This window comes from Sceloporus occidentalis, unplaced genomic scaffold (assembly GCF_023333645.1).
Source record: "Sceloporus occidentalis isolate IW3139 unplaced genomic scaffold, rSceOcc1.0.p SCAF_139, whole genome shotgun sequence".
Classification (NCBI taxonomy): domain Eukaryota; kingdom Metazoa; phylum Chordata; class Lepidosauria; order Squamata; family Phrynosomatidae; genus Sceloporus; species Sceloporus occidentalis.
In genome coordinates, this window is record NW_028317119.1 from 1,219,007 (window position 1) to 1,245,714 (window position 26,708).

Consider the following 26,708-nt stretch of genomic DNA (forward strand, 5'->3'; position numbering starts at 1 on the left):
AAAACAAAAACAATATATAACTTGTGTGGGTACCCCAAACGAGTGAGGAGAAAATGTCACCTAAACACGAGCACCGCAAAAGTGTTAAAACAGCCTTGGTCACCAAAGGGTGCAAAAAAAACCCAAAAACAGCCTGGTCCTTAAGGGGTTAATCTGCATAACGTGTAGCGGCACAGCCAGCCATTTCCCGGAGTCACATCTTCGACCGAGGAGAAACGAAACTTAAGGCAAAGCATCTGCAGAAAGCATCACTCCCACCAAAAACAATAGAGACGGGGGGGGGGGGCGGTTTAAAGGGGAAACAAGGCTTTATATTTGGGGGCAGAAACCTTTTTTTTTTGTGTATTAAATGCCAAAAGCAGAAGAGACCACATCTGGCTGCTATTGATGGTGGTGGTAATCTTGCCTCTTGGCTTTGCTGGGCATAATGGGAGTGACAGAGTGGCACCCGTTATCGTATTACATGCAATGCTCTATCCGTTTCACGCTATGAAGAATTGTATTAGAATGTATAAAGTTTGCGCCTTCGAAGCCGTGAGATTAGTCGGGGGGTGTCCCCCCCTTTATAACAGGAGGCGGGTGACAGGAGGGGCGGGGCATCTGCCGAGATATAGGCAAAAGTGCCGCTCTCGGAGTATTCGGTTGTCCTTCCTCCTAGTGATGGCTGTACCGGCAGTGGCTGCGTTCGGTGCTCTGTGCCTCGTCATCTCCGTGCCGGCAGGTTTGTACCCGCTTAGCAGTTAAACGGTGCAGGGTGACGGAGCTTCATCATGCTACACACACATCACATACAAATGCCACATGCTACATACACATACTACACACAGATGTCACATACAGACGCTACATACACGTGCCACATACAAATCACACACACAGATGCTACATGCACATGCTACAGCACATGCTGCAGATGGACCGAACTAGCTCACGTGCGCGTCTTTGTTTGGCAAGCACAAGGTTAAATTGGGGATCTGGCCACCTTAGGGTAATTGTTCATCAGATTGTGTGCTGTTGCCCCCCCCGGACTTGGGGCGGAGCATTGGGGGCTAATTACAGGGCTGGGGGGGGGTCGAATGACCTGCTAGAGGAGTGTGATTGGTGAATGGGTTCGGAGATCTCTGCGGGGTTCGCTGGTATACATCTGGCGCGGTTCTTCCGCGACGACAGCACTCTTAAGTTTAGGAAAAGGATGATCTGTCGATTCCTGCTACTGGTTGGCTGTGTCAAGCAGCCAATCAGCGGCAGGAAAACTAATGGGGGTGTCCCTTTAAGTTCCACTCTGGTATTTTTGGATATATTTTATTTTTTTAGTGGAAGCGCCATATAACCCATTTATGGGAGTGACTTTGCTATAAACCATTTTATTACACTGCAATAAAAATATCTTTCGAAGGGTAAACGTGCCCTTTTTTGTAGAAAAATACAGAGGGATCTCTCCTTGTTTTTTACCTAATTATTTAATTATTTTTAGTGATTTTTTTTTTTTTTTTTTTTAATTTTTGCACTAGTGGGAAGAGGGAGAAACATTATTTTTCACTCTCTTCCCTGAGGTCCCCCTGCACGGATCACACTATAATCACCAAGGAAATTTGGGGATTGCAATGTGTGTGATCAGCCAGTAGGGGGAGACAGACCCTGCAGGTGATATCCTGTCCCATTTCATTAGGGAGTTCCGAAGCTTAACCCCTTAGGACCAGGCTGTTTTTTTAAAAATTTTACCCTTTGGGACCGAGGCTGTTTTAACACTTTTGCGGTGCTCGTGTTTAGATGTCATTTTCTCCTCACCCATTAAGTGAACCTACGCAAGTTATATATTGTTTGGTTTTTTTCAGGACAAGAAAGGCTTTCCTCAGATTTTTTTGATCCTATTATTATTATTATTATTAAATTTTATTTATATAGCGCCAATAATTTACGCAGCGCTTGATACAATACATATATTCAAGGAGTATGACAAGACGAGAATTGACAGACTAAGACAAACCGATACATTAGGTGGAGAGGCTCCGCTCACAAGCTTACAATCTTGAAGGAATGGGGTGACAAACATAAGGCACAGAGAAAGGGTGAGAGGTAGTGTGGTGGTTGTATCAATGATAAGGAGGTTCTAGCAGCTAAGATGGCGCGGCTTCTCTGAGGAAGCGAAGAATGTTTCTTGAATGTCGGGAGGGAGGGTGAATGCTGAAGGTTCCTTGGGAGTAGATTCCAGAGATATGGGGCAGTCCGAGTGAAATCTTGTAGACGGGAAAAGGAAGAGATGATAAGTGAGGAGGAGAGCCTTAGCCCATGGGAAGAACGTAAGGATCAAGTAGGAGAGTATTTGCTTATGAGGGCAGAAATGTATGGTTATTTTGTTATTCTTATGTTCTTTGGTGTAGTGTACCACCTTAACTACTTATTAATAGGGTAATAAAAGGTATATTCGCCCCCCCCCAATATATTTTGGATTTAGTTCCTTCCCCTTAACTAATTGTGAGATAGGCTTCAGGTCTTTTCTTCTGTTTCTATGCTGTCCTCTGCTGACTTTCCAGCAGAGTCTCACGGAAGGGAATGCCCAATCGCGACATCAGGCATTCGTATTGTGATGGCTTTACCAGCGATAGGTCAGCAGGAAGCCAGTGGTGTAACTGACCCAGCCTCCGTGGTATCTTGTACCTGGCACTGAGGCAGTGGGCTATAATGTCAACCCCATAACTGGGAACTACCCGGAGCCCCTCTTGTAGACTGGGTGGGCGGTCCTGCTGATGGTGGGCGGTCCCACTGCTGTCTTGGGTGGAGCTAGCCACTCACGGCATTGTTAGAGAGGAAGTGGATGGGGGTGGGAGACTCCCATGACCTGTAGTTTCCCCGTGGTGACCCAAAGAAGCAACGCTTCGCCAAAAAGGAATGTCAAAGAGAAGACTCTCTTTACAAAGTTACTTTAATAAGAGGGTGGTAGAGGCTAATCCAGTGAGGGAAATATACATGTGTGGGATAGGTATAAAGCTTTGCTGAATCAAGGACGAAACCAAGGACTGATTGGAGGGACAATTTATAGTCCATCTGAGAGTACTTTAGTATAAATCCCTTCAAAATAAAACACTTACCTGACCAAGAAGTTGCAGCCTTGCTGCAGCAGCTGCCCTCTTCCTCCATGATCCAACATTTCTTGCCACTAATTGGCTGCCTGAAGCAGTCAGTCGGTGACCGGAAAGTGATTCTCTTGAAATCAATGTGCGTAGGGGAGCTGAGTGGAGGATAAGTAAATGACGTCAGGTACATTTAGCTGGGGGGGAGATAATGGATAAGTTTAAAGGGGTCGCACAGCTATCATATGCATTAAAGTGCATATAATAGCCGGAGACTCTTTTTAAGTTCTTCACTTATGGGCAGGCTAGATGAGCCGAAGTGGTTCTTCTCTGCCATCAAATTCTATGTTTGTAGGCCAGTTCAACCTCTCAAATGCACCATTAGAAACATAATTTGGCTTCCTTGTTATTTTCCAGTGTATACATCAAAATGGTATATTGCATGTTAGTTATCCGTACGCACAATTTAATTTGGGAGATTTAGAATTTAATTTTCTGCTTGTGTTTTAGTGCTGGCTGACGACTGCTTACCATACTTTGGCTCTGATTTCCGGTTCCACTCGCGACAGACATGCATATTGTCCACTTGCAGCGGGACTTGTCTGAACAGATACTGTAATGTGCCGCTTATAAATCCGTTGGATCAAACACAACCATTGTGTGTAATGAACAAGTAAGTTTACCAACAGTTTATCGCATGGACAGGGGTTGTACGAAGAGAATCCTTTCATTGATCAGGTTCTTTAACACTGTCCTATAATTAATAATCACATAAATAGAACATAAATGTGATCTGGATACATGTTCAGTCCTATTAACTAACCACAAGCTAATTGTGTTTCATTATTTGATGGAAGGGAATTTCATAGAAACATAGCTATAAAACCCAGCACCCTGCTTGCCTTTCCCGACACCTTGCATTGTCTGCTTACTTGCAGTAGCAATGCCATCCATCTCACTGTGACATAATTTCCAATTCCAAAAGCCCCCCACACCCCCTGCAATTTTCTGGTTCACGATCTTGCCATCTAGTACTGGTTCACTTCAAGTGAGTGGCTCAATTTGTAAGTAGGGCCAGTTGGCTAATAATAAGCAATGAGGTGGCAGACTTTGTATCAGATCATCTGCCTTCTTCACCACCTAACACCTGTCCTCTCATTCATCAACAGCCTTTACCTGGTGATTGCAGTGGGCCTTGCAGTCATCTTGGGTATAATTGCATCGATCGTTGCTTGCGTGTGCAAATGCTTCTGTTTTTCTTTCCAGTTTTGCCCTCAGACTCAACGTAAGTATCATATACCTAATACTGGACCCTTCCAGGTTTTATTGTGAGATGGAACACTTACTTTGGTATCAATATTAATATGCCTTATAGAAATAGAATGTCCTGGACAAAAGCACTATATCACAACACCAGTCCTTGTTAATAAGAACTTTTAAAAATGTTATTGAATAATAATGTTTTAATGTTGATGCATGTAAATGTGTAGGATTCAGAAGCAGAATATTTTTTTTTACTTTTGAACTTTTGTGAAAAACAACGAGAGGAACTGTCGTCGTTCTCTCTGGTAAAACCAGGACTCCAATATTTCATTTGGTGACGGATTTCTACGCACAAACACACTGAATTTGTTTAATGTGTCACCTTTCACCGGTAAAATCCGAAACACTTTCTGAAATGGCTTGAAGCCCATTATAAACAAAAACTCTCAAATGGATGCTTGAATAGGTCATGATTAAAGCTTTATGGCGATCTCACATTGTTAATAAAGTTTTTGCATTGTATTTGCATTAAGGGAGGGAATCAAGTGCTGCCCGCTTAGAGTCGGGGGAAATGAAATTTCCGGTAAGAAAACGTAGGTTTTATGCGGCAGCAGCATACGCTTGGGATGTAGCAAGCCGTAGAACTAGGGTTGGTTTGAATGCATAACCACTACCTGCAGCTGCCAAGATGTTGAGCTTGTAGTGCTTTAATCCCTTCTGGACCGCAATATTTAAATTCCGTGCTTGCAATTCGCTTCAAAGCGATCACGTGCACGGAATTGAGGGGGAGTGGCTGCTACGAATCGTTGGGGACACCCAGCGGTCAGTAGCAGCCGCCCCTCGCAATCCCAGCGTTCATAGCGATGCTGGATCGCGCATCATCGATGACGTACCTGGTACGTCCTGGTCTGCCGGTGACCTTTGACCAGGAAGTACCAGATACGTCCCGGTCTTGAAGGGGTTAAGAATGTATGGAGAATTGACCAGGTGGCGGCTTTGCAGATCTGATCTGGAGAGACTGATGCCTTTTCGGCCCAAGAAGTAGCCATGGCTCTTGTGGAATGAGCTGTAAGAGAAACCAGAGGAGGAAGACCTTCTAATACATTACACAGTCTGATTGCATCTTAAATCCATCTAGAAATAGAAGCTTTAGAACCTATACGTCTCTTCAAGGATCCATGAAAAAGGATGAAAATGCTAGCTGATCTGTGGAAAACAGCAGGCCTTTCCAGGTACAGCTCAGGTCTAAGGAATTCAATTTTACTTCCAAAGGTGAAGCATAATTCACACAGAAGGTGAACAATCTCCTGATGGATATGGATAGAAGAAGAAACTTTGGGTCTAAAATCTGGTAATGTTCTTACAATCTGACAATAAGATACTTTGCATGACAAAGCCTTTTGGGTAAGTATCTTCAAGGAGCTACAAAAGAACGCCATAACGTTTCTAACACCAAATTCAGGTTCCAAGGAGGTAAAGGGTTACAATTAAGCCGATTAAGAGCTCCAGCCAGGCTACATGATTGCTGCAGCCACATTCAGTCCGGCTATAACTTAAAAACACCCTATAAAATATTACCGGGCCATGGGATCAGAAACAGACGCGTTCCATGACCCGGCTAAACCGCACACGAATCCCCAACAAAGACCTCCAAAACACTTTGTGCAAACTGCCCCCAGACCACCCGACCCAGAGTTCCATGAAAATGTCTGTCTCTGTCCGGGGTAAATCCAGTTAACCTGGCCCTGTCACACTATCCCCTTCTATCATTTTACAGCTATCATCATCATCCCAATCCTGATCAGAGGAGATTTCAGACGATGCTTGATATTTACATTCGACTGGGAATGCATTTAATTGTGAGGGCTGAACAGACTGTTGGACATCTTGAAATGTTTTTCGGTTCCACGCCATTTTAGCCATGACATAGACTATGAATTTATTTTTTGGAGGATTCTGAAACCGCTTTAATGTAGGCAGAGCAAGCTCTTTTTTTTTTGTACTCCTCAGACATAGGCTGTGCCACAAATTAAATGCTTCCCTTTAGAAGAAATGCTTCCTTTTTGTTCAGGTAAAGGATCAGGAGGAGGGTCATTTCAGGCTGACATGCTGCAAGTTAACCAGAAAACCCATACAAATAGCAAATACACCAGACATAGTGTATATAACTCACTTGGAAAACTTAGACAGCTTTGGCTTCAAATACCACCTGTATGCAGACGACACAAATCTATCTCTCTGCATCTGTCCTCTCTCAGATCAGCAGCTGCCTATCTGGCATCTCTTCCTGGATGGCCTCTCACCACCTCAAATAAATATGTCTAAAACAGAGTTCCTTCTAATCCTTCCCGCTAACTCAATTCCCCTATCTGACCTTTCTATTACTGTTGACGGTACCACTATGTCTCCTTCACCACAAGTCCACTGCTTCGGAGTAACCCTAGACTCAAACCTATCTTTTATCCCTCACATCAAATCACTCTCTAAATCCTGCTACGCAACCAACTACGCAACATTTCCAAAATTCGTCCATTCCCGACTGCCAGCACCGCAAAACAACTAATCCACTCCCTTGTAATCTCCCATCTAGACTACTGCAACAACCTGCTTACCAGCCTCCCTCACTCCCGACTATCCCCCCTCCAGTCTGTCCTCAATGCCTCTGCCAGACTAATCTATCTCACCCGACGCTCTGCATCCGCCATACCACTCTAGTCCCTCCACTGGCTCCCCATCCATAGCAGACATTCAAAATACTCACTCTATCCTACAAAGCTCTCCCTAATGCCACCCCTATCCTCCCTCATCAGCAAATATACTCCAGCCCACCCTCTAAGATCCAACAATGACCTGCTCCTCGCATCTTCACTCATCACCTCTTCCCATGCCCGCCTACAGGACTTCTCTCGCGCAGCACCAATCCTCTGGAACTCCCTTCCCTGTGCTCACCAACTCTACCCCCCTTCAAACCCCCCCAAAAAACTTTTCTCTTCAGGGAAGCCTACTACTGACATAAACATCAAAACTTCTCTCTCACCCACTTACAACCCTTATCTCACCCTACATTACCATCATTCACTACCACGCAGTCCTCACCTCCTGTTTCTCAACCCTTATCCGCCTAGATTGTAAGTTCCTGCCGGAACAGGGCCCTTCATTCCTCTGGTTTCTGTATGTCAATTGCTGTATTGTACTTGTCATCTGTAAAAAATGTTCTTCTTTGTACAGCACTGCGGAATCTGTTGGTGCTTTATAAATAAAGTATAATAATAATAATACAATCAAAGCCCATAGCACCCCTGAAACGCAAATGGAATAAAATGAAACAAAAAAACATGTTTGAGGCTTGAGGAGCTGTGCCAAACCACAATGACAGGGAGCACATAGACCACCCAGAGACAGTAACCACACTGCTGAGGGGAGAGAGCCGGTAGTTTCGCAAAAACTCTCTGCCATTGGAAAAGAAGACCAGTAAATACTTCTGCATTTATATGGGGTGTTAAATCCAGAGCAGGTGGAACAATATCTTCAAGGTTAAGATTTTTTTACAAGGCCTTATAAAATAAATGTCAATTCTAGTCCTCCTAATATCCAGTTTTTAGAATAATGTTCAATAGCCATAAACTCCAAGTCTTAACTACTGATGAATTTGTCTTTTTCAGGTGCTACCAGGGTTCAGATCACCAACGTTACAACCCAACCAGCTGCAGCTCCAGTGGTTTATCCCACAGTAGTGAGTAATGTTGGTTACCAGCCACTCCCAAGCACACCGGCATATGCCTCTGGCATAAACATGGACAGTCTCCCACCGTCATATCAAAGCCAGTTTAAAGCGTACAACTAAGTGTCCTGTCTTGGGTGAGTGCACTTCTTGTTAGCACCAGAAAATCATTTGCATTGTCATTTTCAATCTGTATTTGTTGTCAATGTTTGTAATGAGTGACTCTGGTTTTAAAATCTAGGAAAACACACGCACACACACACACACACACACACTCCCTCTGAGTGCTTAGGTGAGCAACCCATAAACATCTCCTGTCCCCTGTAGCATTGCTCACCACATATTTCGAAAGTGCCTCTGAAAGCAGTAACGGCACACGCACTGTGCATCCGGAGCTTCATAGTACGGGTTTCCTCTGGACTGGAAGCCTCATTAATGAATCTGGGTTTTGGCGGATGCCAGAACGCTGCCTACCAGAATGCATAGCGCCTACTGTAAACACACTCCAAAATGTTGTGGAAAGCCATTCCAGAAGACCAGAGGCTGTTGTAGTGGTGCCAAGTCCACTTAACTCAATGCCAACAGTTGTAGAATTGCATGTCAAACCAGCTCATATAGGTGTGATGGTTAGGTGTTCAATACTTTTGGTCATATACTGTATGCACATTTGTATGTATAATAAAATACATACATTTAGTTCTCTCTTTCGAACTGATTCCTCATATTCCTTTTCGGATACCATTAAGAATAGTTTCAATTGATTAAAAACAAGAAGCTGTTAGCTACTTCTTTATCTAATGTTCTGTTAACTAATTGCTTTTTTTTTTTTAGTACAGATAACTTGACTGTGGGATGCCCTTAAAATTGAACCACCGTCTCAATGCCTACCATCAGATATTTCACTAGTGTGATAAAAGTGCAGAACTGCTAGCGTTCTTTAATATAAATCTTGCATGGATTAGATTAAAACTGTCATTGATGCTGTCTACACCCAAACACAGCCAGTAAAGATAATACGATGTAACTGCTCCTGGACATGAAGCTTTTGGAAGTCACCGGAGGGTGTAGTTTATGTACTATGCTGGCCAATAGACTAGGAAATATATAGCCGAAGCAGTGTGATAAGATTTGGCCGTTGCGGTGTGTATGTGGAGACAATCTCCTCTGTGTAGTAGTTGAATTCATGGGAACAAGAGAATAATGGTCTTCTTACTACAAGGAGGCATGTCAAACGTGTAAACCATGAAAAGTTATTTGGAAAGTTTGTTTAAGAGCTGAATGTTGATATATACACCACTTAAATGTTTTGGGGCTTTTTCCTATACCTTTACTTCTAGACATGTTAATGCTATGTTGGGGATTTGGGAGATTTTATACTACGTTAAGGAAAAAATGTTTTTGTAAATAAAGAGAATAGTTAAAGGAATTATGTCTCATTAAGGAATTGTGTTCTATTTTATGGATGTTTCTGATTGTTGTCGCAACACAACCTCTTCAATGAAGAAAACTGCCAATGGATTTCTAATCTAAGCTAGATTCCTAGTTATTTTCAGGTTTTTTTTGTTTCCAAAGCCATTTTTTTTTTTCTTTCTGAAAATGAAGTGTAGAATATCTTCTTTTACAAAGATAAAAAATTACTATTTTACACGAAGACCTTTACGAAGATGCAATGTTTCCAAGACTAACCGGCACAAATAATGCAAGTTACTTAACTTTTCCATTTGTAATTGGTGCGAAGGTGCTGATTGGGCGATTGGGATTGCACTCCCTGTCCAATCCATGTGGGAGGAATAGAGATCTTTAGTTTTTTTTTTTGTTGATGGCCTCATTTATTTTGTTGCATTTGAGGGAAAGAGGGGGTTACCTGTCCTCATGTATAACTAAAATGTTCTTTATACACACCTTTTGTTCCATTTCCAATAAAGCTAATTTAGTTTCTTATTTTTATTTCAAGCTTGATACTTTTGTATACACTCCATTTCATGTTCCCAGTGTAACAAAATAATTATAAATTTGTAAATTTCCATGTTTTCCTGGGCAAAATTTTTTTTTTCCCCATGGCTTCAAAATCTCCGGAAGTTTCTCTATAGGGGACCCCCGTGCGTTTGGATGGAAAGTGCTCCCATTGATTCAAGCAGCCAATTAGTGCAGAGAATCTTCAGACGATGGATGAGGGGAGCTATGGCTCTGTAACATCAGTGCATTATCTTAATATACATTCTTCTTTATTGGGGCTGCCAGGGAAAGTAAACTGTCCCCGTAACATTCTTTGGCAATATCTTCAACAGAAAGAACACTGTCTATACAATTAAACACAATCACTATTTTGTTAAAGCACACATTTATTACGATATTTTGAAAAATACAGTATTCATTCCATGAAATCATCCCTTAGTGGTTCATCTACAAACACATTCAAAGCAGATGTGGTCCTGAAAAGTCTTCCTAGGACTAACATTTTATCATATGTGTGAGGGAGGGCCAGACTGTGAAGCTACTGTGCCTAGATCATGTGCAATCCATATACTCCTCTTCTGTCTCTATTTCAGGAGGACACAATTCATCTAGGGCAAACTCTGTAAGAAAGACAGCTGTCACAATGTGCAAGCCAGACCCCCCTCCATTAAAATTAACAAACCATTTCCTAGAACACCATTTTTGAACTAGTGGATGTGTGGGGATCTTAGCTTTGCCCAGCCGCCAAGTTCTGCCTTTATAACCAATCAATCATTTTGTACTGAAGCGTTAAAAATAAACCCCATAGTTTCCTGTATGGGGTGAGAGGGTTGCCAGCTGCCTTTGTGCATGAGTGCCTAGCATGGAAACCTGTCCCCAAAGGTGTTGCCAAATATTAGAATGCAAATGCCTATTATGCTCTTGCATACGAGAAAGAAAGTAAAATAATTCTATGAATAGTTTTATGTAATGCTCTAAAATATCATGATGTTAAATGTAACCATGTTAACAGGCCAGCGGAATACCAGTTTTGTAGAACTATGAGTACTACATAATCTTATAAAAGGAGGCTGAAGGTCCAAAAATGCTGCAGGTGATGTGTGAATATTTTTGGAGCATCTTGCAGGAAAATTTATATTGAATTAGAATTAACCTAATATGAGAAATATACAAAATACAGAATTATCTCTGTATTTATTATTTCGAACACAAAAAAATAAACAGGTTAGGGTACAGACCTATTTCTTTTAAGAAGTTGAACTTCTTGAAGATGGTCCGAACTCCTGAAACGGCTTGGTCGTACTGGTGGAGAACCTCCAGACAATGCTCGCTGAAGTTTTTGTCCTTCTGGGACAGACTATGCAGAAGTAGCACAGTTTCCCGTAAAAACTGCACGGCTTTGCTGTGGGCTGAAGTTGGGGCGAGGAGTGCAGAGCAGCGAACACAAAGCCATTCTTTGTGCAGAGTAAGAACTAAAGCCCTTACAACCTGGGTAAAACAGATAAGAGTAAAGAATTTATATTAAAGTACTTAATATGCTTTTTTTGGCGCCGAAGCTGCATGGGACACTAGATTGTCCCTTAAAAAACATGGCCATTTTTCTCCGTCTTGTTTAAGATGTTTGATTGGTCTTGCTTTTGTGTGCGCCTCCGTTTGTGGCTTTTCTTAACCTATATGAAAGAACTGCCAAAGTACTATAGAGGTTTCTAACTCAACATCTCTTATTTGAAGCAGCACGGTCCATATCTCTAGTTTTTGTGTTTCAGTGTATTTTCCTTAATCTTAGACTTAACTTTTTTTCTTGATTAAATAATAATTTTCCACAACAGCAGTCTACATTTTAAGGTAATATAGAGCAAACATATATATTTGTTATCAGATACTGACACAATGATACATATTAAATTAGAGTGTCCAGCAACATGGATGACCTTTTTTCCACATTTTCTTTAGTGAATGAGGCATCATGTCACTCAATCAGCTAGATCTCCTTGATTTAATATTAGGGGAAAATCACAAGTTCATAAGATACTTACCTCCCGATTACACTGACACGTTACCCCAGACTCTGTAGTAAGAGGGCTCCAACCCTGGGAATATAGCTTTGTAAGAAATCTCACCAACTAAAAAAATAAAATCATACAACTTATAGTTAACATATGTAAGCAGGTAAAGACAATGTAACTAACTAGTCTAAATCATCAGATATCCTTCAGAACTCCACAAGTTATGTGTATAGACTCCTATTCTTCAACAGCGCACACCTGGTCACCACCTCCAGTACATGTAAATCCTACCACATATACCGTACACTATATGGACAAAGGTATTGGGACACCTGACCATTACACCAACAGGGACTTTTACAACATCGCATTCTATATACATAGACATTAGTATGTAGTTGATCTCCCCTTTGCAGCTATAACTGCTTACACTCTTCTGGGAAGGGTTTCCACAAGATTTTGGAGCGTTTCCATGTGAATGTTTGCCCATTCATCCAGTAGAGGCACTTATGGTGGATGAAAAGACCTGTTCGATCGTGTTGGTACTATTATCCCTCCTCCACCAAACTTTACAGTTGACCCAATTCAGTGGAGGTAACGTTCTCTTGACATCCATCAAACCCAGACTTGCTGAGCCATGGAAACCCATTCCATGAAGCTCCCAGCGCAGTCTTTGTGCTGATATTAATGCTAGTGGAAGTTCGGAACTCCTCAGCCATGGAATCAGCAGACCGCCAGAGCACTCCGTGACCCGGATCTGTGACTTTGCATGGTCTTCCTCTTTGTGGCCAAGTTACTGATGCTACTAAACACTTCAACTTTCCAATAATACCACTTACAGTTAGCCATGGAATATCTAGCAGGGATGAAATTTCACAAACTGAATTATTGCAAAGGTGGCTTCCTATCACAGCACCACGTTTGAATTCACTGAGCTCATTTTTTTTTAGCCTATGCTCTTCTTTGTTGCGACAATTTATCCACAGGGCTCGGCAGTAGGTCTAATGAATTTTCTCATAGCGTCATATGAAATAGTTCTCAGAAACTACCCAACCGATTCACCGGTTTACCGGGTGTGAAGGGATTGATATTTCGACCAGGAATCTAAAGTTTCAGACATTGTGACTGCTGCAGTCAAAAGTGATGGGCAAAGCAAAATAAAAAATAGAACCTTCATTCAAAATGAATTCGAAAGTAATTGGTGTCTCTTCTTTAATGTTCCTTGACGTGCCAGGCATGTCAACTGTATGTTTTCCCGTGACGTGCCTGGTACGTCATTGGTCTTTAAAGGAGTTAATGTGCACAGTACATTTGTTTTATTTGCATCATCTGTTACAGTATGAAAAAACTTTGGTATGACTCCATTCAAGCAACTCTTTTGCTTAAAAAAAAAAAAAAAAAACATTGCTAGACGACAAAAAGACCTTTTGGGTTACCTCCATGAATGCAAGAGTCTGCAAGCTGGCTTATTTGCATGAGAATGAACAATCAGTTTTACAGTAAGTGAAACTTAAGGCTAAAATACAGCTTTCAATGGATTTTTAGCTACATTGCAACAGAACTTTAGAATTCTGAAAACATTTGTGCTGTTTCAATGCTGAAGAAAAAAAAACAAAAAAACACACTGATGTTCAACTTCCACTGATTTAACAAGGTACAGGAAGGAAGGAAGGGAGAAGTGTGAGAAGAAGAGGTCATAGTCTATAACTAGAGGGCTAGATGTTTACATGAAATGAAAGGTGGTTTTGCTTTACTAAGAGGGTGACAGATAATAGGAACATTCTCCCAGCAGAAGTAGTAAAGGATATGGAATTAAAACTTAAGCAAAGTATGTGGACACCCCTCCTAACTACTGAGTTGAGGTGATGCAGCCACACACATTAAAAACAGGGGTATAAAAACAAGCACTTAGGAAGCCATCTCCATAGACAAACATTGGCAGTAGATTGGGTCACACTGAAGAGCTCACTGACTTTAAACGTGACATTGTCATCGGAGGCCACCTTCTCCACCCATCAGTCTGTGAAACCTGTCACCTGATGGATCTGCCCGGGTCCAATGTAAAAGGAATTACTGTGAAGTAGAAGCTACTAGGAGTTACAGCAGCTCAAAGTTCCAAACTGCCTCTGGAAGCAATATCAGGAAAAGCACTGTGCTTCAGGAGCTTCATGAAATGGGTTTCCATGGCCAAATACAGCTGTACACAAGCCAAAGATCACTATGCGCAAAGCCGCATGATGGCTGGAGTGGTATAAGGACACCAGCACTGGACTCTGGAGCAGTGGAAACACACCAGAATGCACAGTGTATAATGTAAGGTTTGCTAATGCTGCCTTATACAAAGACATTTTAGACAATTGTAAGAAACTTTTAGGCTTTGGAAGAAAATGAAGGGTAATGCCTACATTTTAACAAATACAGTGAAGGAAAAAATTATTTGATCCCCTACTGATTTTGTACGTTTGCCCACTGACAAAGACATGATCAGTCTATATTTTTAATGGTAGGTTTATTTGAACAGTGAGAGACAGAACAACAACAAACAATCCAGAATAACACATTTCAAATAAGTTATAAATTGATTTGCATTTTATTCAGTGAAATAAGTATTTGATCCCCTATCAATCAGCAAGATGTCTGGCTATACAGGTAACAAGAGGAGATTAGGAGCACTCTCTTAAAGACAACAGAGCTGTCCAAGGATGTCAGGGACAAGATTGTAGACCTACACAAGGCTAGAATGGGCTGCAAGACAATCGCCAAGCAGCTTGGTGAGAAGGTTACAACAGCTCGTGCGATTATTTGCAAATGGAAGAAACACAATATAACTGTCAATCTTCCCTAATGAAAGATCTCACCTCGTGGAGTTTCAATGATCATGAGAATGGTGAGGAATCAGCCCAGAACCACAGGATCTTGTCAATGATGAGCAGTTGATACCATAGTCACCAAGAAAACAATTGGTAACACACTACGCTGTGAAGGACTGAAATCCTGCAACGCCCGCAAGGTCCCCCAGCTCAAGTAAGCACATGTACAGGTCCGTCTGAAGTTTGCTAATTAATATCTGAATGATTCAGAGGATAACAGGGAAAGGTGTTGTGGTCAGATGAGACCAAAATCGAGAAGGAGGAGGAATGCTGCTTATGACCCCAAGAACACCATCCCCACCGTCAAACATGGAAGGAGAAACATTATGCTTTGGGGGTGTTTTTCTGCTAAGGTGAGAGGACAACTTCACCGCATCAAAGGGACGATGGATGGGGCCATGTACCGTCAAATCTTGGGTGAGAACCTTCTCCCCTCAGCCAGGGCATTGAAAATGGGTCGTGGATGGGTATTCCAGCATGACAGTGACCCAAAACACATGGCCAAGGCAACAAAGGAGTGGCTCAAGAAGCACATTAAGGTCCTGGAGTGGCCTAGCCAGTCTCCATACCTTAATCCCATAGAAAATCTGTGGAGGGAGCTAAAGGTTGGAGTTGCCAAACGTCAGCCACAAAACCTTAATGACTTGGAGAGGATCTGCAAAGAGGAGTGGGACAAAATCCCTCCTGAGACGTGTGCAAACCTGGTGGCCAACTACAAGAAACTTCTGGCTTCCGTGATTGCCAACAAGGGTTTTGCCACCAAGTTTTAAGTCATGTTTTGCAAAGGGGTCAAATACTTATTTCACTGAGCAAAATGCAAATCATTAAAATTTTTAGACTGATCATGTCTTTGTCAGAGGGCAAACGTACAAAATCAGCAGGGGATCAAATATTTTTTTTCCTTCACTGTATAACTAGTACAGTTATAAAGCGTCTATATGTGTGTACATGATATCTCAATCTGGTTTCACAATGTAAGGTAATTTGAATAGTAATAGACTACAAAGGCTTTGAAATCCAGGGCTTCAGCAGAGATGGGATTCTTAGACTCTCATGAGAAACTTCCCACCTCTCCAGGTTATCAAACATTTCAAACAATGGGTGTTGTATTTTCACATAGACAGTCTCCTCCATAAGTGGGTTATGCAGGTTTGCTGGAACTCTCTGGGGTTGAGTGAGGCACAAGGGCCTCTGGGATAACACCTTAGGGGCTATTGGCGAGGACAGTGCAGCAAGCAGAAGTATTCTGGGTCTGACTCAGAGAGAAGCTGCACAAAATGGTGTCCTGGAGAATGTTTTCAATGGACAGAGGCTGCTCAAGGGTGAAGGCCCACGGAGAAGGACTTGTAAGAACTGCTTTGTTGTTTTAGTCCCTGTTGTTTTGTATTATCAAATGTTTTATAACCTGTTGTTGTGCTTTATTCATCACACATTCCCTTAAGAACAAACCTTGTAAGAGGGTAATTTCTTAAACCTTCCAACTTTGCGGCACTGGTTTGAGGAAGGCCCTTTCCTGTTCCATCATGACACATGTGCACAAAGCAAGGACCCTATAGACATGGTTTGACGAGTTTGTGTGGGTGAACTTGAGTGGCCGGCACAGAGCCGGATAAATTGGAATCCAGATTTCGAGCCAAACCTTCTCTTCCAACATCAGTGCCTGACCTCACAAATACTCTTTTAGGTGAATGGACACAAATTCCTACAGGTACGCTCTAAAATCTCATGGAAAGCCATTCCAGAATAGTTGAGGCTGTTATAGCTACAAAGGAGGAGCAACTCTAAATTAAATGGCTATGGTTTTGGAATTGGATGCCCAACAAGCTCACCTTCGTGTTAGGGTCAGCTGTCCACATACTTTTGTTATATAGTCTACACAGGATAGGCATATGGCGATCCTGAATCTAACACAAGACCTGGGATCGATTAATACTTGAATCTTTACATCAGAAAAAAAGAAAACGCGCTGATGTGCCGAATGACTTTTATCTGCCATTGTATGTTTCTATGACGCTCTTTCACAAAGTGACGTGCCCCTAAAAGGAACGTAAACCAGGAAAAATCTGAGCGTTTTAAATAAACTCTTCTAAAATTACTAGAACATGACACGTCTAAGATTGGTTATAATTACCAATTCTGGTGTAAAGTTTAAAAAGTGATCTTATCACTACAACAGTAAATGGAATAAACAAACATTTTTCTATGGTGACAAGGCCACTTTTCTACCTCTGCACCAGAACTGCTACTAAAAATGACACCCAACACTTATTACAGGACTAAGATTTAAAAAATCCTCAATCTATTTGGAACTCAAACGCTTACCATTGTACGTGACTAAGTAATTAACATGGCTATATCCTGCATGCTCTGTGTCATATACCTCGTGTTCCAGCTGAAGCCATAGTGATTCGGATGCAGTATTGTCAGGTCTTGAAACCACATATGTATAAATTGTGTGCAGGAGACAGGTTTCTGCAATGGGACAGAAAAATAGACAATACTATTTAAAGTGAAAAAATATGGCTGACTGGTGTTTATCAGTTAAGAACACTGCTCACGAGATTTACTTATTGAGTCTTTACATGAGGGAAAATTGGCAAAACAGATGGACCAAATGGTAACCTGCCATCTACGTTTCTACTAGTCAACAGAAACTCTCAAAATCCGATGATGATGTAGTATTAAATCAAGAGTCTGTTTAATCATCTTGGAAATCATTTGTAAGACTGATGAAATACAGTCAGGAATCTAGATAATGCATATCGGAGCCATCATCTTCCATGTATCTAGCCCACAAACATCAACTGGAAAACAATTACTTCTGCAAGACCCGTGCTAATGGTAACTTATCAACAAAACTAACTAAAAGTTGGAGGTTTGAGAATTCTTATTGACACCTGTGCTAAAAATGGTGACATTTATCCTCACATCTCACCTCATAGTAGAAAGTAATTTACCTGAGCAGGAACACAACAGAACAGATAGCTTTTCTTGGTCGGACAGAAGAGCCAGAAGTCTCACGGTCATGAGGACCACTGCTGCGGGAGACTCTGGGGCCAGACACTGATGGAAGGCAGAACTGCGAAACAAACTGTGAAACCTTTTGGAGAAAAAAAAACACTAAATCCATTTAACGAACAAGATACACTTTCTTAAAGTGAATCTACCCATTTTCCCAGAGTCTACATTTCACAGTTCTATACATTAAATTATCCTTTGCAAAGGAGGTTACATGTTTAAATTAGCAATATATGTATTGAAACTCACTTTATGTTTGTGCAAGTAGCTTTTTAAGGGATACAATCTGACTTACAAAATGCAGCCATGTTTCATTGTGCCCAGTCTATCCAAAGGGATAATTTCACCCGAAGGCACAAGAATCCATTAAATATTCACCAACCTGTACAAAAGGTCTTTTGGGGAATTCTCTGCCAGCTTCACAAACACTTTGAGGATCTGGTTTCTGACAACGTGTCTCTGGCATGTCACAGTAGTAGTGCATAGGAGAAACGTTAGTATTTTAAATAAAGAATGTGGTCCATGCTCAGGACTTTCCAGCATGGAATGATTCAATCCGTCAGGCTCCTGTTCTGCTTCAGAAGGTGGCCCTTCCTGGGGCTTTGTACTCTGCAGTAAAGTTCGAACTACAGCAATACTATAACATACCAAGTGATAGAGAATCTCAAGAGAGGTAACAGCAGGCTCGATCACAGTTGACAGCACGTCCTCAGCGCCAGAAGCAAAATTGCGTTCTACGCTAGAAGCCTTGGACTGAGTTTCAGAAGGTCCTCCTCCAGATTTCTCAATGGTCTGCAGAGCCTGGCAGTAGGCAGTTATGTGATACTTCACTAGAGGCAGTAAGTGCACAGCTCCTGGAAGCTGACTCATCTTATTCAGATGCAAAAATCCTGTAGAGTTTTGTCCTTCTCTTTTAAATGCGTAATCTTCACCAACGGCTATGGCATTGAGCCCGGTGACAGCCAAGCGCTGAGCTTCATTTAAAGTTGAACATCGAGTGGGAGACAGGACACTGGAACCAGATGTACCTGGGGTTCTGAGACAGAACATTAGCTATCAATGAGCAAGGAAAATGGGAACCACACTAGAAGACAGAGAGATACAAATAATAAACAAATGTAGATATAATGTATAGTAAAGTCAAATGAAAACAGAACAACTGACAACAAAGAGTAACTATTTGGCCAATCACAGAGTGATTTTTGCTTCGAACTGCTGTTAGAATCCAAAGCTAATTTTACAAATTCTTTAAAAAAAATGTCCTGTAAATAATAGGGTTATGGTGCCACATGGAATATAAATACAATATTAAATGATTTACTATGTAACACTAACACAATAATATTTTATATCTGTACCATTAAGGTCTTTGTCAGTGCCATATTACAAAAATAAATATATCAGCCCTATTTTTTTTTACTTTTGTGAAGTGGCCTTGGTGACGACCGCATTGAGCAGACCTTTACTGCCTGCGCATATTTTTGAGGGGTGCTTTATTATTCTTTACATATGTATACTTACACATACAATCTGTTTTTTCAGCATTTCTGAATTACACAGTAGTTCTTAAAAATACATAACTTTCACTAATAAAATTAAAACAAATGTTTGTTAGTACATACTGGAAAAAAAATCATAATACTTTGTATGGTCATCGTTTCCCTTAATGACTCATTTAACTCTGGCATTGATTCTACAAAAGAGATTAAATATATATATATATATATATATATATATACATACATACATACATACACACCGATTACAATATTTTACTACTTTTTAAAAAAAATGACCAAATAAAACCAGTTGGCGACAATGGACTCTTTTTGTGTGTGCGTGAATACGTGTATATACACACACATGACAAAAAAAATCTTACTTGCTATGTTTCAATGAGCCCACAGGAACATCAAGGTTATTGCTGAGAAGGTGGTACAAGCCAAGCGATCCTGGGTGCAGTGGCTGCTGCATCAAAGCATTTAATAAACCGGAGCCTAGGGGGGAAAAAAAGCCACAAAATATTGTGTATACCAACACATCTAATAACAATCAGCATGCAATTGCTTGCCCCTGGGGTGGTATGGAAAAAAGATTTAGTCACATTGATCCAAAAGAAACAGTAAGTTCTTACTTGAACTCTCCAACGAGCTATAAAGAAAATCAATCAGTGAGGGATGCTGCGTCTTCCCAGGATAGAGCAGGAGGAGGTAAGAAGAGGTTCTGGAGATGTTATAATATCTCCTGTGCTTCTGGGAGTGACAGATCTTTCCATCGACATTAAAGTGTCAGAAACCATCACCTTTACAGTTGCTATTTCATGTTTTATTTTTACGTATGATAAAGTAGAAAATGTAACGGAGTAAAACTGACTACGTTACGTATAGTAAGACCATTTTACATACAACGTGACTTTGGGACTTTAGTTGCCTCCATGAGGGATTACTGACCCCCTCCAAGTTTTCATAGCGATGCAAAACACACTGCACAGGCTGTGTTAGAGAGCATATTGAGACCGGCCTTCCTTTTCCACAGGGGACATAGGACAACCATGGAAAGATTATGTAGATAATGCGTATGAGTGTAATTCTGATTCAATGTAGTAAAAATAATCAGCAGGAATATTCTACTGCTTACATAGCTACATAGGTCTTTTTTCAACCTCATGTACTAAGTCCATCAAGTTCAACCCTTCTACCTAACCTTCCTACTCTTCATCCAAAAGGCGGCAAAAAAACCCTAATTAAGCTACTTCGAAATTCTGCCACCAGGGGGAAAAATTCCTTCTTGGCTGACCTGGAACAACGATTCTTGGAAACACAACTTCACAAACCCTACAAATATTATCGCTACATTGATGATATTTTCATTGTCTGGACGGACGGAAAAGAAAACCTCAGAGAGTTCCATAACGCATTTAATAGATTTCACCCATCTATCAAACTCAAAATGGACTTCTCCACAGAAAGTGTAAACTTCTTGGATACAACTGTCACAATAAACAAGGACACAGTACATACATCCCTATACAGAAAACCTACAGACCGATCCAACTACCTGCACAAATCCAGCTTCCATCCATCCCACACAAAGCAAGGCATCATCCATAGCCAAGCCACCAGGTACCACCGCATCTGCTCCAACACTAATGATAGAGACATGCATCTAAAAACACTGTCTGAGACACTCAAACAAAAGGGATACAAACCTAGGATCATCAATAAGAAAATTAACTCTGCTCTACAAACACCACGTGAACACCTGTTGCAATACACAGACAAACAAACATCCTCACGCATACCTCTAGTAGCCACATACAATCCTGCCCTAGAAGAAATCCGAAACATCATCAAGGATCTGCAGCCAATGCTAGCAGAGGATGTGGTGTTAAAAGAAATTTTCCCTGAACCCCCCATCTTGGCCTTCAGACAACCAGCTAATCTCAAACAAAAGCTGGTGAGTAGCAAACTACATACTGAAACAACACACACAGATAATGGAAGCAAACCATGCAACAAAGCCAGATGCAAACAACACATCTGTACCAGCAACACAGCCACCCACAACAACAAGACATACAATATTAAAGGATCATACTCATGCACTTCACAAAATGTTGTATACATGATTCAATGCACCAAATGTACTATAGGGTGTTACATCGGTGAAACCTGCCAGCAACTCAATAAAAGGATGAATCTGCACAGAAACTCCATCAACCATCATGATGAAGAAAACCTTTGCACTCCAGTTGGGCGCCACTTTACCCAAACCGGTCACTCCATACATGACCTTAAAATCAAAACACTGAGAGGTCATTTCAAAAACACCCAAGAAAGAAAGACATTTGAAGCCAAAATGATACATTTTTATGATTGTAAAAACAGAGGACTTAATGTGGATTTGAGCTTCTTAGCACACTATCAAAACTTCCTATAACCTGTGCTTTTTTTTTTTCTCTCTCTTCTTCTCTCTCTCCTACACGCTCACCCCTGCTCACCCTCTAGCCTTATCTGTGCAGCATATGCCACTATTTACGACCCTCTTAGTTTTTTGTCTGCAAATTCTCTACCGTGTTGTTTTAACCCCTGTTTTAACCCTGTATCAGAACATGTACTGGTCAGTTTTAAACTGTGTTTTTCACTTGCTTGGTCAGAAATGCTTTTGACTTGATAAAGGGAGGACTCCCGAAAGCTCGTCTATTATTTTAAATACTGTTAGTCCAATAAAAAAGGTATTACAAGATTCTGCAACATTCTGTTTTTTTGCATTCTTATACACTGGACTAATACGGCTACCCCAAACTACAGTACTTCTTGACTCCAAAAGGCATTTGGATTTCTCCGTGGATCAAGAAGCTCTAAGATATTAATTCTATGTATTGCCCTAATGCCATGATTATTCCCCCTTCTACAATTTTGGTTAAGAAATGTTCTGCATGTGGTATCGCCGGAGGAGAGAGCCTTTAGTTTGGCAGCATCCTCAATATTGTAGGCAGTCCATATTCTTTTGAATGGAATAAAGTTGTTTATTGAAGAAATTTACAATCTAAATATCCATCCAGTGGCATACAAAGTTATAACTCGGAGAACAGCGTCTCACCTTGGTTGTTTTTCGTTAGAATACGATATGAGCAGGAAAGGCTTTTTATTTGCCCAACTTTGTTTTGAGATATCTCATTCTCTGCAATAAAACATCATTAGAGGGTTTTCAGAAAGAATAAAGACAATGGTTTTTTTTTTGTTTTTTTTTAAAACTAAAGTAAGATAACTGAACTGGATTTCATACAAATGGCTAATATGCAGCTGTCTGAAAACATTACGTAATAAAAGAAAAATTATATTTACTTATCTGGTTTTATCATGGTTTTAAAGTGTTAATATATATCTTTTTCAAATAAGGTAGTTGATTTTGGCAGGACAATATGAAATAAAAAGTAAACAATATAATCAGAGCTATAATACTATCTCACCGGACTTGGCTGGCTTGAAGTTCATATCTGCAGAAAAAGATTCCTTTGTGGGGAAGTTGCTTCTCCCCATCTGTGGTGAATAAAATGACTCTGCTTTTATAGCTCTGGGTGGACTTTTCTTTGGGCTGGAAAAATTCAAAATCAAATATAAATTTAAAGTCAACCTGATTCATGCAGACGGAACGGTTAATAAAACATCGCTATAGAACAGTTATGAAACCATTACAGCAACTGTATTCAAGTTAGCAGTTGGAGAACTTTTTGGGTAACTACATCTCCAATTAGAATTGGTCTTAAAGGATAAAAAAACATTATAACCATAAGTAGCAGCACTTAGACACTGGATTAAAAATATTTTATTCAGTCATATATTAACGGAGTAGTGATTTTGAGTAAATGATACTTAGCCATTAGATTATATTAATGCACGATTCTCATTTGCCCCAAACTATACGTTTCAAGCAGTTGACAACCTAGTTTGGCAAAACCGACACTGGTACATTAAAAATATATTCGCTGTCCTGACCACGCAGGAATTACTATGTTATTTCATTCCTAGCAATGTTTACCACCCCATCCACATACTATCGTTACAATGTTATATTAGGTACAGCAAGTGACATTTTGCTGTGCCTTAAGTGATACCATCACTGAAACCCCTTTGGATATAATTAGTTAGTTACATTGTACAAGTCAAGCTACATGCATACTTTTGAGTCTGTTTCTATGCTTTTTATCACAATGTGTCCTTAAACATTTGTTAAACAAAATGCACAGGCAGAAACTTACCTAAGGGCTGTGATAGAAATCCTGTTTCGCTCAGTGTTCTGAATTTTGGTTTTTAATTCATTCATTTCAGCATCTTTGAACTCCAGCTCTGACTTCAGAGATTGCATCTGCAGGAAGCGGTAGCCGTGAAAATAATTTTATAACTAAAGTATCAAAAAAGCCCTCTTAGCTGAATGATAAAAACATGAAATTCACAGGCTATGAGATTCGCTAGCAAGTAACACTAAAAAAAGCCCTGTCCCATCTGTACTATGGATAACACGCACAACATTTTCACAGATCACAGTGTATTGTCCCCATCAAAAATACGTGACCAAACGCTACTCTGGCTTTGAGTGTCGCTATCAAAGGAATTTCTTTTGGTCAAACAAACAAATAAAATCCAAAACTCAAAAAAAGTATAATGAAACAGATAACGATTATAAAAAAATCTAATTCCATAGCACTGTACAATGGGTGGACAGGACACAACAAGTAGTATGCAACATAAATTGACTTACAGAGACAAGTGAGGAGGACCCTGCTCAAACGAGCTTACAATCTAGAGGGTACACAAAATGTATGATTATTTATTATATTGCAAGACCTATCCTTAGCACAATAAACCCAAAGGTTTATTTGCTTTTTTTTTTTTTTTGTAAAGCCATTGTTCTGTATCCACCTGATTTCTGGAGATAACATTAAACTTTAGTAAATAACTACATATGAGGTGGTAAGTATATTAAGTACAATAACCTTATTAAATATGCTAACACTGATCCGATACTCGAGCATGTATAAAGATGAAATACCTTCTTCAATAGCTCCTTCTCCTTCTCACTGTGGATCTGTGCTTTCTCTTTTTCCTGTAATAGTTGGGACATTTTCTGTTGTTCCAGGTGAGACTCACTTTGACGCAAAGCATCTCGTAACACCTTAATCTCACCATTCTTAATAATAATTTGGTCTTCGAGTTCCTTCAACTATAGACATAGGGAAAAAAAAGAAGTTAAATCAGTCAACTAGATTGAATTATATAACAAATGCACATATATGTAAAAAGCAGAGATTGAAGGCTAAAATTGAGACAGTTGGGAATAGAAAGAGAAAGTGACAAGACAGACAGAACATAATAACGTCAGGAAGCATGTATCAGACAGCAAGGTGAGAGATGAGTCTAACAACAATGGTTGGGTGTCAGAAGTAGTTAGACTCCCCCAAAAAAACATTTGTGTCTGCCTGTCTGATCATGTTAGTGTGTGTGTCTGGGTATGCCTGTGTGCCTGTCTGGGTATGAGAACATGTGTCTGTCTGGGTATGTTAGAGTGTGTGTTTGTGTATTTTAGTATGTCTTTGCATACGTTAGTACGGGTGTCTGGGAATCCTAGTAGAAGTGTGTGTGTATGTTAGTATGTAAACATGTGTCTTTGGGTACGCTAGTGAAAGTGTCCGTATATTAGTGCGTGTGGGTATTTTAGTTTGTGAATATGTGTATTTGTGTATGTTAGCATGTGTTTGTGTGAGTACCTGGGTGGGTGTGTGCGTGTGGGGAGTATCTTCCGCTATGTTAGAGTGTGTGTGGGAATGTGTCTGTTTGGGAATGTTAGTATGTGTATGTTTGTCTAGGGTGATCAGAATATTTGCACCAGCCCTGCTTACAAAGTACCGTATTTGCTCGATTACAAGACGACCCCCCCCAAAATCTGAATATTAATTTAGGAAAAATAAAAGAAAAAGCCTTATATATAAGATGACCCCATAGGAAAAAAGTTTGACTAGTAAATGTTAATTCAAGTAAACTATGTAAACTATTTTTTTTTTAATAAAAGCTATGATTGAGGAAAAAAAATAAATAAATAAAGACCCACTGTCCACCAACACGTGAAAGAATACATACTTTTCTCTTCAGATCCTCATATTCTGCCTGCAAAACCCCAATTCCAAGCGCATCCTTGTCTTCAATAGCATCTATAAATAGATTGTTTTATATTTACATTCTTTAGGTCGGTGCATGTGAAACACGGAACAAGTTAAGCATGATACACAAGTACATTGTATAGCATTTCCTAATCCAGCACTGTAGCTAAGGTAGAATGCATGCCTTCATTATTACTTTGTTCTAATACTCTACAAAATAAGTCCCATTTGATCATCATTATCAATTTATACTCACATCAACTTTATGTTTCATTACGTAAAGCTGAGTTGAGCACATCTATCTGGCGCTAAAGAAGTTAGCAGAAGCTCATCCTAACGTATGCATACAATGGCCTTACCTAGGACGTTTCTTCTTTGCCTCAGTGGTCCAGTGCTTGTGTTTCCCACAGAAGTTGTGTGCTTTTTTGTTAGCTCCTTGCTTTGGATGTGATTTAAATGGACATCTGCCACACCTCCATCTGGTGTATATGCTTGCGAGGCCAGAATGTCAATCTCCTCGAGATCATCGGCTGTAAAATCTTCGTTGTCACAGAATGGGTCAGCCATGGCTTTGGACTCGGGGACAGGTGCAGTTCTGGAACGTTTTGGTGGAGGATACCCGTTTCTGTCATTGCTTGGATGGCCTTGGGGTGGAAACGGAGGTAAGTTAGAGTGCAGACGCCCAGTGCCATACAATGCCGAGTTGTCCCTTTTCTTATTGGAAAACAGGGGGTTTGCTGACATGATCCACAGGCAGAGAATCCTAAAAAAATAAAAATAAAAAATAACGTCATTAAAGTGCTAAATGACATAAAATGAAAAAGTTAAATGTAGCAAATCACAAAACTACCATGAGAGGTAAGTTTAGTGATGATTTCCCTTGCACCCCATTTATTGCATAACAAATTCAGCATTGGATTAAGGTGACAGGCATGTCAATGCTAATCACATGCAGATTGACTAGAAACCAGACAAGACTATTTACAGTCATATACAAAACATTTCATTACTCGTAACAAAGTCTTCAATTATACTGCATTTCAGTGGGTAAAACACACCTTCTAAATTGCAGATGACGGACCGAAGCACGAACAGGTTCCTACGAACAGGTTCTTGCACAGGTACGGCAGATAGACCATTGCAATT

At 40.4% G+C, this 26,708-nt stretch overlaps 1 protein-coding gene across 1 annotated transcript; it reads right to left on the reverse strand.

The window, feature by feature from the left end:
* Positions 1-10,563: 10,563 nt before the first annotated feature.
* On the reverse strand, positions 10,564-26,306 carry LOC149281095 (ATR-interacting protein-like). Its single transcript, XM_089499776.1, has 13 exons — positions 25,922-26,306; positions 25,543-25,613; positions 24,458-24,628; positions 23,667-23,773; positions 22,878-23,002; positions 22,508-22,588; positions 19,788-19,902; positions 18,288-18,941; positions 17,845-17,987; positions 17,268-17,359; positions 12,048-12,134; positions 11,250-11,499; positions 10,564-10,631 (listed from the first exon to the last, which is right to left on the reverse strand). The coding sequence occupies exons 1-13, from the start codon at positions 26,304-26,306 to the stop codon at positions 10,564-10,566; spliced, it is 2,349 nt and encodes a 782-aa protein (XP_089355902.1).
* Positions 26,307-26,708: the final 402 nt, after the last annotated feature.